Source organism: Heteronotia binoei, chromosome 8 (genome assembly GCF_032191835.1).
Source record: "Heteronotia binoei isolate CCM8104 ecotype False Entrance Well chromosome 8, APGP_CSIRO_Hbin_v1, whole genome shotgun sequence".
NCBI lineage: Eukaryota > Metazoa > Chordata > Lepidosauria > Squamata > Gekkonidae > Heteronotia > Heteronotia binoei.
Genome location: NC_083230.1, coordinates 74,763,748 through 74,777,415, shown reverse-complemented (window position 1 = coordinate 74,777,415; position 13,668 = coordinate 74,763,748). Strand labels below are relative to the sequence as shown.

At 44.4% G+C, this 13,668-nt stretch overlaps 1 protein-coding gene across 6 annotated transcripts in view; it reads right to left on the bottom strand.

Moving 5' to 3' along the window:
- Positions 1-13,668, bottom strand: part of ANO4 (anoctamin 4) — a 288,919-nt gene that overhangs the window by 158,561 nt on the left and 116,690 nt on the right. For 4 of the 6 annotated variants that reach the window (XM_060245247.1, XM_060245249.1, XM_060245245.1 and 1 more), the window contains 2 exons: positions 7,842-7,978; positions 3,748-3,906 (listed from right to left, as the gene is read on the bottom strand). In XM_060245247.1, the coding sequence (XP_060101230.1) occupies positions 3,748-3,906; positions 7,842-7,978 (296 nt within the window). Of the gene's footprint in view, positions 1-3,747; positions 3,907-7,841; positions 7,979-13,668 lie in introns of those variants that run through there. The other 2 variants (XM_060245250.1, XM_060245251.1) reach the window with 2 other exon arrangements.

Here is a 13,668-nt window from a genome sequence, read left to right as displayed (position 1 = left end):
ACAATAGTGGCAGAAAAGTATTGTTTCCTCTTTGTCATAAACTTTAAAACAAGCTTTAGCCTGTGTCTTAAAAGTTTTAGCCTAAATCTTCCTCTGCTGTCATTCATTCATTCATTCATTCATTCATTCGCTTTCCATTTATATCCAACCCATTCCAAACGGACTTGGTGGCTAACAATCAAAATAAAAACATCTACCTGCCTCCCTTGAATGCCCTCAGCCCCTCAGTAAAACAAGGAACTGCCTGGACTAACAACTGAGAATAAAGTTGCTAAGACCCTGGTAAGATACCATAGAATTTCTGGCAATTCTTAGAGCTACCCTTTGTCACTTGCAGGTTGCTCTAGGAATCACCAGGAACTCTACGATAAGTGGTTCCTGTAAGGAGATGAGACCTTTTTTATTTTTTCTTCTGGGATGTGCCCAAACTGCACCTAGAATCAATTGTGGCAATCACCCAGATAATTTTGTCATTCCAGAGGTTAACCAGGAAATCCAAAAAAGAAGAACCAACAATCTCAACAAAGAAATCCCTTAAAGTCACCAGAAGATCATTTGAACTGAACTGGTTCTTGAGCGGATAATTTTAATAATTCCCCACCCTTGCAGATTCTTGGTATCCCTGAATCTAAACCCAACCATTTGAAAAGAACATTCATCATCATCACCACCACCACCACCATCAATTTATAACCCACTGTCCCGGAATTGGCTCAGAGTGGGTAACATCAGTTTGAAAACCATACAAAATTCTAAAATACACTAGAAATTATGATAAATTACAATAAATATCGTAAGTCCATAAAAAAACATACAGCTATGGAGAGCAATATAGCTGTCTGATGAGAAACAAAAGGAAAGGGGAGAGGAGAGGAGAGGAGAGGAGAGGAGAGGAGAGGAGAGGAGAGGAGAAAGGAAAAAGAGGGAGATGGCAGTAGTAGATTTCTACAATGTCTACAACTTCAGATTACCATCTACCCAAAGCAAAATATCAGTTTAACAGTGTGACCCAAAAAGTGTGTAGGACTAGTTATTACTTGAAGCAGGCCCATGGTAGTCATGGTGGCCATAGAATCCTGAGCTCCAGATGAGGAAGCTTCGTCATTAAAGTAGAAGTCAAGTTTCACCTTTAAGACCAACAAAGTTTTATTCAGAATGTAAGCTGACATTCTGAATAAAACTTTGTTGGTCTTAAAGGTGAAACTTGACTTCTACTTTGTTCTACTGCTTCAGACCAACATGGCTGCCCACTTGGATCTTTGTCATGAATGTTGAAGATCCCCAGGTCAACCATCCTGGAGTCTTCAACACCATCCCTGAGACTACCTCTGTCAGCTCAGGCAGGAAGACAATTGAGCAGTGATGTGGGTTGTACATTAACAAAACTTCATTCATGTACTTCATTCTCAACACTAGGTACTAGAGTGTCCTGGACACGGTATCATGTTTGGGAGACAGAGTCTGTATAGATTGCAGCACATCACCTCCCCACTCTGTGGGATACAATTGGGAGAGGTTGGCCCTCCTATCCAATCAAGTCTTGATGATACATGCCAGAAATATATGAGTATATACAAAATACATGAATATTCTTAGAGTAAAATAATGGAATACACTTTGATGCCTGGTTTAACATTGGGGAAGGAGGGAAATATATCACTAAGCAAATAGAGCAAGGATGTCAAACATGCAGTTCGGGAGCCAAACCTCTCTTCCTTCTATTGATTGAGCCTCCCCGGCCCACCCCAGGCCCTGAGGAAGGAAGGAAAGAGCCAGCGCTTCCTTTGCCGAGTTCCTTGGATCTAGGGTTGCCAAGTCCAATTCAAGAAATATCTGGGGACTTTGGGGGTGGAGCCAGGAGACTTTGGGGGTGGAGCCAGGAGACATTAGGGTGGAGCCAAGATCAAGGCTGTGACAAGCATAATTGAACTCCAAAGGGAGTTCTGGCCATCAAATTTAAAGGGACGGCACACCTTTTCAATGCCTTCCTTCCATAGGAAATAATGAAGAATTGGGGCACCTTCTTTTGGGGCTCATAGAATTGGACCCCCTGGTCCAATCTTTTTGAAACTTGGGGGGTATTTTGGGGAGAGGCACTAGATACTATGCTGAAAATTTGGTGCCTCTACCCAAAAAAACAGCCCCCCCAGAGCCCCAGATACCCGCAGATCAATTCTCCATGATTTTCTATGGGAATAAATCTCCATAGGAAATAACAGAGTTCCCAGCAGACATTTCCCTCCCCTCCCCCCGCTTTCTGACGACCCTGAAACGGGGGGAGGGCCTCCAAACCGGGGGATCCCCTGCCCCCACCTGGGGATTGGCAACCCTACTTGGATCCCATGGGAGAAATACAAAGAAAGAACGTTTAAGACCAATGAGTGCTAATGTTTTAGCCATGTTTTAAGTTTTTAAAAATATATATTTGTGTTCTTTATATCTCTGCTACCTAATCTTAAATAGGTATACACATGGCCCAACCCGACATGGCTTAGCTCGGCCCGATATGGCCAGGCTCCTCAAGGTCTCCTTTGTGTCAGATCCGCCCCTCATAACAAATGAGTTCAACACCCCTGAAATAGAGGGATACATTTTAGAAAGTTTATGATGACTATCTGTGTTAATTGCTTTAAAGGACACAGTTGGTCATAAGAAAGTTGTCTTTTATCCAATAATGTCCCAGGACAATATAACACAAGTGATAATGGTAACAACATGCTTCGATTACATTCATTTGTCTATTTGAAGGCATAAATAGAAACACAAATGGGATTGTGTTGAAGAGTCTGTGGAAGAGATTTCAAACTCATTTCCTATTGCAGTGAATGAGATACTTGGTGTGACCCTTTTATCTCTTAATCCAACTACGAGTGAAAAGAATGGTATTCCCTTACACAAACAGCATAATCTTCCATGTACTCTACTATTTACCAAAAGAGGATTAGCAAATTCAGGTTCTCTGTATGGATTACTACATTCATTTGTCTGATGTTTAAAATTCCTATTAACACTACCTTCAAATTTGTCCCCATACAAAATCTACATCAGTAATGCTCTGGAAAAAACAAGTTTCTACATACTGCATTAATATATATATAGAAATGGAAAAGTTAAAAAAAGGAATCTGAGAGACAATACAGTTCATTTCTAATCTGATTCAAAAGGTTGGCCAATGGGTTACCTTACTTCCCCTGACAGTCTGCATCTGCTTGCTGCTTCTTGCCACATGGACCCTCCAAATCACAGGGAGAGTTCATTTTCAGTGATGAATATCCCTGGAGTCGTCTGATATTGGCACAGAAATTCTATATGTGATTTGAGGGCTCCATGTGACAAGCCACACTAGAGGTTATTATGGTGTGGTGAGGGGTCACCAAATGGAAACCAGTTTCCATGAGGACAGCAAACATGTATTTCATTCCTAATAAATAACAAAGGGGTTAAGACAAACAGCACTGACCGTGTAAATACATAAACTACATTTGTAGGAAAGCAAGAATTCCTGTGACATTACAGATAAATGAAATATTTAGAACTAACATTTAGAGCTAACATTTTAGAGCCAATCAATATTATTACAAGGCAATGAAAAGGTGCTCTAGAGTAAAACTTTTCCAGGACTTCCTTTAGGTAAATCTTGAAGACAATCAAATTACATAATTAAGTGCCCGGAAATTTCTCTATTGTACAGCGTATGCAAGAATTCTTGATTTTTTTTTTGCCGGGGGGAGGGGGGAAGCCTCTTACCTCTTTTTCCATTTGCAACCCTTCTGCTCTGATATTTCTTTCAAACACTTCTCTTTTATCAGTTTGTAGGTTGGATTTTCTATATACCAAAATATAGTCAATCCGACATTTTCCATCTCTAAAATAGAGTCCATTAGACTTATTTTTTTCCTGTATTCCCTGTGGAAAAACAGCCAAAATGTTTCTTATAATATGTACCCTGATAATTCTTTTAACATAGTTCAAAACCAAGTAATTTCAATACAAAAATGCAGATAGTTAAAGCTTGTATAGACATGTCGCTACAAGGCTGAGACCATTACACTTTAGCAAACTATAGGAGGCAAACTGCAAACTAGACCAAGGAGAAGGAAGGATTTTTCAAATACACAAAATAATGCAATGCAGAAGACAGAACTATTTCTGAAACATAAAAGTCAAGTTAAGAATATTTATGCTAAAGAATGTGCAAACCATTGTAAACAAAACTCTGCACATACACAAAGAAATGATTGATTCCTAAAAAAAATGAGAAAACTGAATATTATAATGTTCACCATTGACTATAATGGCAACAAGTAGATGAGAATCATGTGAAGGCCTGCTTTGATACAAATGTCGAAATTATGAGGTTAATTGTAGAGCACTTGATTTATAGAAAGTGGAGGTGAGATACTGGTTGGATTTATCAGACTGCACCAAGACTAGACCACTTGTCTCAATTTTCAGCAGAGAAGAGGAGTGCCGGCTTGCATTTCTAATCAAATGCATTTGTAAAATTCATTGTGTTTTTGATTTAGTAAGAGGATGACTGTTGAGCTGCTGCAAGCTGTAGATACAGAAAAGCAGAGTCACTCAAAATCTGTACAGTTGCAATTGATATAGATTTAGCTCATTCTGAGGTACATTGCAGAAGAAGAAGAATTGCAGATTTATACCCTGCCCTCAGAGAGGTTTACAATCTCCTATATCTTCTCCCCCCACAACAGACACCCTGTGAGATGGGTGGGGCTGAGAGGGCTCTCACATCTAAGAACAAGAAGTCTGAACTGGCCCTACTATTAACAAAGGATAGACTCTACTAAAAACCTGTGGTTGTACTGCTTTAGGATTCTGACAAATCACTGTATATGGCATGACTGCTTGCTAATAACAATGAAACTGTGTTCCTCAGACAAAGTGAACCTTATAATGAACATCAGAAAAATCCTATCAAATCTTAGTGTGGAATATCTTGATTTAACTATTGTAAGTTCTAAACCACAAACACACAAACCCTAAAAAATTCTCAGATAGGAGGGCTCAGACATATGTACAGCTAACCAGATGGGGGGTCAGACACTGATAAAGCTAGGGTTCAAGTGTTTCTAGAGAGGCAAGATTAAGTTAGGCAGGATTAAGATAGGCAGGATTAAGATAGGCAGGTTAGGTCGCCTCAGAGATGTAGCATGTTAGTGATTTGTGAGGGGGCAGCGGGGAAAAAACATGAAAGTTAACTCAAGAATCTGAGATGCCTGGGTTTGGTGTGCAGTTCCAAGTAACCTCCATCCATCTCTCCCTCCAACAGAAAAATGTCTGTCATTTCAGCACCCTGAGCCTTCTAAATGGCCTTCTAAACCAGAACCTGGGCTAGGGTTGCCAAGTCCAATTTAAGAAATATCTGGGGACTTTGGGGGTGGAGCCAGGAGACATTAGGGGTGGAGCCAAGCTCAAGGCTGTGACAAGCATAATTGAACTCCGAAGGGAGTTCTGGCCATCACATTTAAAGGGACGGCACACCTTTTCAATTCCTTCCTTCCATAGAAAATAATGAAGGATAGGGGCACCTTATTTTGGGGCTCATAGAATTGGACCCCCTGGTCCAATCTTTTTGAAACTTGGGGGATATTTTGGGGAGAGACACTAGATGCTATACTGAAATTTTGGTGCCTCTCCCCCAAAACACAGCCCCCCCAGAGCCCCAGATACTGTGGATCATTCTCCATTATTTTCTATGGGAATAAATTTCCATAAGGAATAATAGAGTTCCCAGCAGACATTTCCCTCCCCTCCCCCCCGCTTTCTGATGACCCTGAAGTGGGGGGAGGGTCTCCAAACCGGGGGATCCCCTGTCCCCCACCTGGGGATTGGCAACCCTAACCTGGGCTAGGGTTGCCAAGTCCAACCCCAGGAATATCTGGGGACTTTGGGGGTGGAGCCAGGAGACACTGGGGTGGAGCTAGGGGGAGGGGGGAAACGGCGCCAGGGAGCGTGGTGAGCCGCCCCATCTCGGAGCGGGCGACGCCGCTGCGCCACTGCCACCTCTTCTCCGCTCGCCATGGCTGCTCCTCCGGAGGAGCAGCCACGGCGAGCGGAGAAGAGGTGGCAGCGGCGCGGCGGCCTCGCCCGCTCCGCCTCTGGGGTGGAATCGGTGTGTGTGTGTGTGGAGGCGGGCTGGGGGCGTGGCGAGCCGCAAGTCCAGGTCCTAGAAGGGCCCAGATTCTCTGCTTGCCATGCTCCTGGCCTGCCTCTGCCCTTCCCTTCTTTGGTTTTGCCTGCGCTGCTGCCGCCTCTTGGCTGCTCCTCCAAGATGGGCTCAGCCTGGGCCCATCTCGGAGGAGCAGCTGCGGTGGGCGGGGAGGAGGTGGCAGCGGCACGGCAGCCTCGCCCGCTCCAGGATGGAGCGGCTCACCATGCTCCCCGGCGCCGTTTCCCCCCTCCCCCTCTTTCATTTTTTTGGGGAGCGGGGGAAGAGGGTGGAGATTCTGGGGTCTCCCGCCAGGGCGGGAGGGTTGGGAAGCCTAACCTGGGCTCTCCTTAGCTGTAAATATTAATTGCATTGGTACTGCTTTACTTGCCTACCTAACTACTCAGCATAAAATATTCTAAACAAATAATAACACATAAGAGATGCTTAGAATTGAAAGAGCAGTACTGGTCACAGGTCTAATTTTTCTCAATTTTTAATCTGCCTTTTTCTATGAAGGCCAACATTTTTAGTGCTGATTATCTTTTCAAGGTTTGTATTATTTTTAATAATAAATGTTCTTAAATAGCAATATAGCATAGCTCAGACATATACTTTCCCTCATATAAATGTTAAATCAATTCTAATTTGGCTTATGCTGTTGTCATAGGACTGCTAAGTTCCATCAATAGAACTTTTATTGCTTGTAACAGACTGTATTAGAAAGAATATTATTTATTCAATGGGCATAATGAGAGGAAGAGTGGAAGGATTTGCCAGCAAAAGGAAACATATTGACACTGGGAGACAATAAAGATTTTCCTAAAGCCACTATCTGACATTTTCCAAGTTACAGCAATCTATTTCCTTTTTCTGAATATGCTGGCATTATGCAGTCAAACTACTATGTGTTTTTGTCAAGGTGAAAGAAAGTTCACTGATGCTTGAAACAAACCTCAAGACTTAAAGATGCTCAGAAAACACAGAAAATGCAGAGTTTCAACAGGGCAAATACCCCTTCAGGTTGTTTCAGGTTGTGAAAATGCAGCTACAAGTTCACATGGTTGTCACGTGTTAAGAAGGATAACCTCTAACATATTACAGGTTCTCAAAAATATATATATACACCCAGCAATGCAGCCAGCACAGAAAGAGGGCATGCTGTGAAAGGAGTACGTTTGCCTTCAGGTCTGGGAAGCTTCTTGCTGCATCTTGATACAATACATCACATGTTCCTTTCCACGCACCACATATTTTGGACATGAAAGAGAGGAATGCTTTATTCCTGGTGGAATTGTCCAACGCAAACCCTGACTGCTAGCTGCTCTGTAGAGTCTCAGGCAGAAAAAGGTCTTTCCTTACACCTTCTAACTGAAAACCTTTACCTAGAGATTCTGGGGACTGCATCTGGGCAGCCCCTGCCTACAAAACATGTCTTCTACCATTGATCCATAAGTCATCCTCAACTTGCAACAAATGTCTGAAAGCTTCTTTCTACAGAATAAATGGGGGCGGGGGGTGGGGGTGAAGGCACTTTGATTTTATGAGATGCCAGTTTTACATATGGATCTGAGGAGTAATTTTAAGCATCTGCACATCACTAAAATGAGAGATCCCTTGAATTCCATTACCGAAGACCCACAGAAAATCATGCATGTAAGGTTCTTACCTCTCCCACTGCCTCCAGTCTGCTGGTGTCATCTGAAGTACTAGTTAGGTTGCCATGGTGAAGCAAAGAATCATCATCTTTGGAAGGGCTAGTTACTCCTTCTAACTCATCAAAGAAAATATTGACGTCCTTGGCTACTAAACAGCAACAAAAATTAAACACGGGTGCTGTAAGCAATACTGCTGGCATCACCTACCCAAGCTGAAGAAAATCTTAGGATGAGTAATCCTTTATCAGCTATGTTTATTCCATACACATCAAAATATATAACAATCATTTTAAAACTGAACATTTGTTTGAATCAGCATTTTTCATTTGCAGGGTCACGACCCAATACCGGGCCACTCAAGCCTCAATACCAGGTCACCAGGGGCGGCCTGAAAGCCCCCTCCCCTCTCTATTTATCTTCAATGCTGCATGCTGCACTCCAGCTCCTAGCCCCCATGCCAATGCCAACACCTGTAGCACTGAGAGAGTGCTACAGACACTGTGTGCTGGCCAGAAGCCCTCCCTCGTCCCTCTCTGATGTTCGGAAACATCAGAGAGGGCGGGGAAAGTGCCTAGCCAGAGTGCAGTCTCAGTATTGTTCCCTGAGTGTCGTCCACCCGGACCACAGGGGGGGGGAAGTTTGGGAAACTCTGGTCTATACAATAGTGATGGCACATATATAACAGATCATGGGTGTTGCGGTGTGGTAGACTCCACAAGCATAGAGCAGCTTGTACATCCCTGAGAAGAGTAAGGCAACAGATCATGCATATACACAGTAGCCTCAACTGAAGGAGAAGATAATTTATCTACATGTCCTCTCTAAACTGTGGTCATAATAACCAGCAATTAAGTAGCTTCTTAGCTCCAAGTAGGAATTATTTATCTTCATAACAGCTCCAGGATAGTTTGCAAAGATTTTTTTTCTTTTCAAATTCTGTGTAAGACTTAAACTCACTAAAACATTTAACAAACCCCCAGTATACCACTGAATTCTAATGCCTGGTTAGTATATAGCACCATGATGTATAATATCCACCAATTTCAAATGCAGCTGCTGCCTCAGTATCTACCAATGAGATCTGATTGGCCACCTCTGTGTAGTGGGAATCTCAAACTCCTTCCAAACCACATTGCCTGTTAACCATCATTGCTTCCGCATTGCCTGTGTTCCATATCAAGCAGCGTGTCCATGTATGTATGCAAATTCTCTTAGACACAAGTCCCATCCCTACTGTTTGTAAAACATTACATTACTCTAATATACATTCGATCCAGTACACATAACAGTAATTATTTAGTTTTCATTCCTGTTTTTAATACCTTTGGTTCTAGTTTCTCACAAACTACTAATGTTATAATAAATATCATTCCATTTATATTGTGTCCATCCTGTGTAACTCTTGGCAGTATGACATTTTGCAGTTAGGCAATCAAGCGGTAAATATATTTGGACTGTAGATCTAATTTACAAAAAAAAAAATCTATATCTTTATTTTGCCCATGTAGACTCACACTGCAGTGGTGAAGGCGCTTATATTTGTAATTATGGGCTTTGTTTTGCTAATTTCTCCATCTTGTAATGCTTGGTTGCATTGTGGATCAAGCACAATTTCTTACAAAATTTCTGTTACGTGACTGTAGGTACAGTCAGCAATCCCAACATTCCACACCCAGTGCTTTATAAATGTATGCACAGAAAATCAACAACTTACTCTCACTGAAACATTGACTTCTATTACCTATATAACCAGGTTGGGTGCACCCAAGTGAATATGTTCATTTTCTGCGTCAATTCTCTTATTGTGTCTTGCACAATTAATTCATGTGGTTGTTGTCCCAGCTAGAGCTAAGATTCCTGCTTGTTCCCTAGTGTGTTTGTTTTGATGCCAGCTTGACTTTTCAAGAGGGATCTTTGCCATGGTTGGTGCTGTACAGTCTATACACATCACAATACAGGCCTATCATCACAAATCCCCAGCATATGCATTATGCAGAGCATAGAGAACAAACCATAGAACATTCTGGCTGCCCCCCCCCTCCAAGTTGTATCCACAAGTTCAAAAAGTCATTTACACAGAAGACCACATTCACAGACTTCCAATTCACCATCTATACCCTGGGAAAATGGCAGGTACAGAACATATGAAAGGTGTGCAAACTCTCAACTAGGGATGTGCATTCGGTTCAGCCGAACCGTATTTACAGCTGAATCAGCACTGATTCGGCTGTATGCGGAATAGGCTGCAGCCGATCCCCATAGGCGGCCATTGTACGGCAGCCGAATACGGCTCTCCGTATACTTACGAATAGCTATTCGTAAGTATACGGCTGTCAATTCAAAAGGCGGCAAAGTAGCTTCTGCAGCTTCAAAGGAGCTGCTTGCCTACTTTCGCGCCTTTAGTGGCCTCTTCCCGCCTCTCCCTGGGATCAGAGAGGGGGGAAGGGGGAAGAGGAGCCCCAGCAGCCAATCCAAAGCATGCATTTGCAAAATGCATTGCAAATGCATGCTTTGAAGGGCTTTTTAAGGAGTCTTCCTTCCTGGCTGGACTGACTCCTCCATTGCTGCTGTGTGTGAGAGATTGTGCAAAGGGCTGGCTGGCTGCCTGCAGCTCTCTCACTCAGCCTTACCAGAGACTTCCCTGGACTAGAGAAGACAAGGTAAGACACTCTTGGGGTTCTTGTTTTTATTTATTGTTGGTAAAAGGACTTTTTTAAAGACTTAGAGTCCCTTTACTTATCCAGATTTGGGTGGTGGTGGTGGTGGTGTAGCTTATTTGGGGGTTTCTGCTTGGGGAGGGGGCCTGGGGTGGGGTTTTTTTTGCCAATTTGCCCATATCTTAATTTAGTGAGAGGACTTTTAAAAGTGCAGTGTCCTTTTACTTCTCCTGATTTGGGTGGCTTGGATTTCTTGGGGTTAGGGTGAAGGGTTTTTTTGGGGGGGAGGGGTTGGCAAAGTTCCTGTATTGTTAAAAGTTATTTTTTTACTGTTCTAAAAGTATTCAGTGTTTGATTTGTTGCTGCTGTGTTGTGCTGCTGCTGTTACTCTTTTCTTTGGGTTCTTGGGGGGGGGCGTGCTGTTTGGCCTAATTTCCATTGTTTAAAAGGCCACTTTTTTAACACTTGGCCTTTTGTGATTCTGCTGGTTTTGTTTTGGTTTTTTAAAATTGCCTCTGGTTGGTGTGGGGGTTGGTGAGGGTGTGTGTGGGCTGGGTCACTTTCTTGTTTTTATAGAGTAGATTGTGTGTTCTGTGGCAGGGAAGCTGGCACCTGGGTGAGAGACCCAGAACCAGCAGGTTTGTTGTGGTTGGCCAGCTCTCCCCATGTTGTTTGGGGCAGGGCTGGAGAGATGGCATCTGTAGATTGTGTGTTCTGTGGCAGGGAAGCAGGGAACCTGGGTGAGAGACCCAGAACCAGCAGGTTTGTTGTGGTTGGCCAGCTCTCCCCGTGTTGTTTGGGGCAGGGCTGGAGAGCTGGCATCTGTAGATTGTGTGTTCTGTGGCAGGGAAGCTGGCACCTGGGTGAGAGACCCAGAACCAGCAGGTTTGTTGTGGTTGGCCAGCTCTCCCCATGTTGTTTGGGGCAGGGCTGGAGAGCTGGCATCTGTAGGTTGTGTGTTCTGTGGCAGGGAAGCTGGCACCTGGGTGAGAGACCCAGAACCAGCAGGTTTGTTGTGGTTGGCCAGCTCTCCCCGTATTGTTTGGGGCAGGGCTGGAGAGCTGGCATCTGGGTTTGCTGCAGCCAGGTCTGCTCTGCAGCCAGGTCTGCTCTTGAGCAGATTGTGTTTTGTGTGGCAGTGACGTTGGCAACTGGGTTTTATATTGCTTCCAGGCCTGCCCTGCAGGGTTAGAGTAGATAGAGGGATGTAGTGCATTTGGGTCCTATAGAGATTCTCTGATGTGGTTAGGTTTGGCTTTGGGTGCCCCAGGAATTGGACCCCCTGGTCCAATTTTTTTTTGGCCTTGTGGGTTTTGTGTGGGACAGTGCCCTGAAGCTGCACAGCAGTTTGGGGGGCTCTCCTCAAAAACCCCTGCTCCTCAGAGCCACTTTCCCCACGACAATTACAGTGAGGAAGTGGCTAATTGGGCTTTCCCCATCATTGTTAGCAATGTTAGCAATGGGCCTTTTGGGGAACCCAAAGACAGGGACCCCCTGGCCCAATCTTTTTGGGACTTGGGGGGGTTGGAGGGGAGAGTCCCCTGCAGGTCCCCTGCAAATTTGGGGGCTCTCCCTCAAACCCCTTGCCCCCCAGTAGCCTCTAATTATGCCCTATGTTGCCATTGATTTCAATGGCCCATAGGGTATAATGATGGAATAGGGGCACCCTCTTTGGGTGCCCCTGGAATGGGATCCCCTGGCCCAATCTTTTTGGGACTTGGGGGGGGGGGTTGGAGGGGAGAGTCCCCTGCAAATTTGGGGGCTCTATCTCAAACCCCCTCCCCCCCATGCGGCTTCAAATATACCCTATTTGCCATTGATTTCAATGGCCCATAGGGTATAATAGGGCCGTATATTTGGTAATAGCCGTGCATCTACCGTATATGCGGCTATTCCGAATGCGGTATTCAGGAGTATACGGGGATTCCGAATCCCCCCCCCCCGTATACTTCCGAATCCGTGTCAATCCGATTTTTTTTTTTTTTTGCACATCCCTACTCTCAACCCCCACAACCCTCAGAAGAATTCCATTGACTAGAGTCTTTTCCCTCTGTTAGGAGCTATAGGTTTCTACTACCTTAAAAAAAACCCAGTATCAGGGATGCAACATTTAGAACTCAGTTAACCATGCCCAACATCCACCCTGGCACACCAATCTAGAAAACAGCATATGGAAATCAGTGAAAGGCTGTTATTACTAACAACTATTCTTACAAGGCAAACCCTTCCATACTGTTAGGAACTTAATGAAACAAGCCTGATTCCTTCACACGTCTTCAGACAGCCAAAGTAGGACACTGAGATCCATGAGCAGCAGTGTACTGGGAGGGAAAATGGCCTGGAAAAGGGCTCGGCCCCACAGCCTGCCCTGCCACACACCCCAAAGGAGGTAGGGAGGAAGAGGCAATCTCTCTGTCCAGTCACCAGCCTGCCTGGGTCTGCCCACCAAAAGAAAGGATGGGGCAAGAGGCGCTGCTTCCCCCTTGCCAGGTGAGTCTTGTGAGAGCCATCTACCCTTTGCTCTGCTAGGACCAGGTAAAACATACAAGAAGTTGGGCAACACTTCCAGGGCTGCATGAAGACAGGACAAGGGCAAGGTGAGTACTTGCCTCCCCTTCTCCGTGTAAATGCTGCCTCGCCATTACTGTGTGAGGGCCATATTAGTGTTGCATCCCCCTTGCCTTGTGAGTGCTGTATGAGGGCCAGGCAGGCACCATTTCCCCCTTGCTTTGTGAAATCCGGGGTAGCCCTTCTGCCACTGGGAGAAGTTCATCCTAGGTGTGTGGGAGGCTATTGGCCTGGTTGACATAATGGCCAGTCTGCCCCTGTCCATGAGCAGAACTTTCCAGCATTTTTAAAATGGAAATGGCAGCTGCACTGGATAATTCAGATTAGTGCTACAGTTGGAGGGGGAAGGGACATGATGAAACCATCCCTTGCACTGTTTCATTGCTCAGAGTTGGTCCTTACCTGTTATTAGCCCTGGAAAGAAAATGGTATCCTTTCTTTGCAATGGAGGTAGTAGTTTAAAGGGAAGTGTTAATTTACCTCCTTTTCTCCCATGCAGCAATCCCAGTCCAAATCACTGTCCCACATGGCTGTTACTTCCATTTAAAAAACACTGTGAAAATGCATTCATGGAGCTCTCATTATTACTAGTTTGGCCCAGAGACTGTCTGTT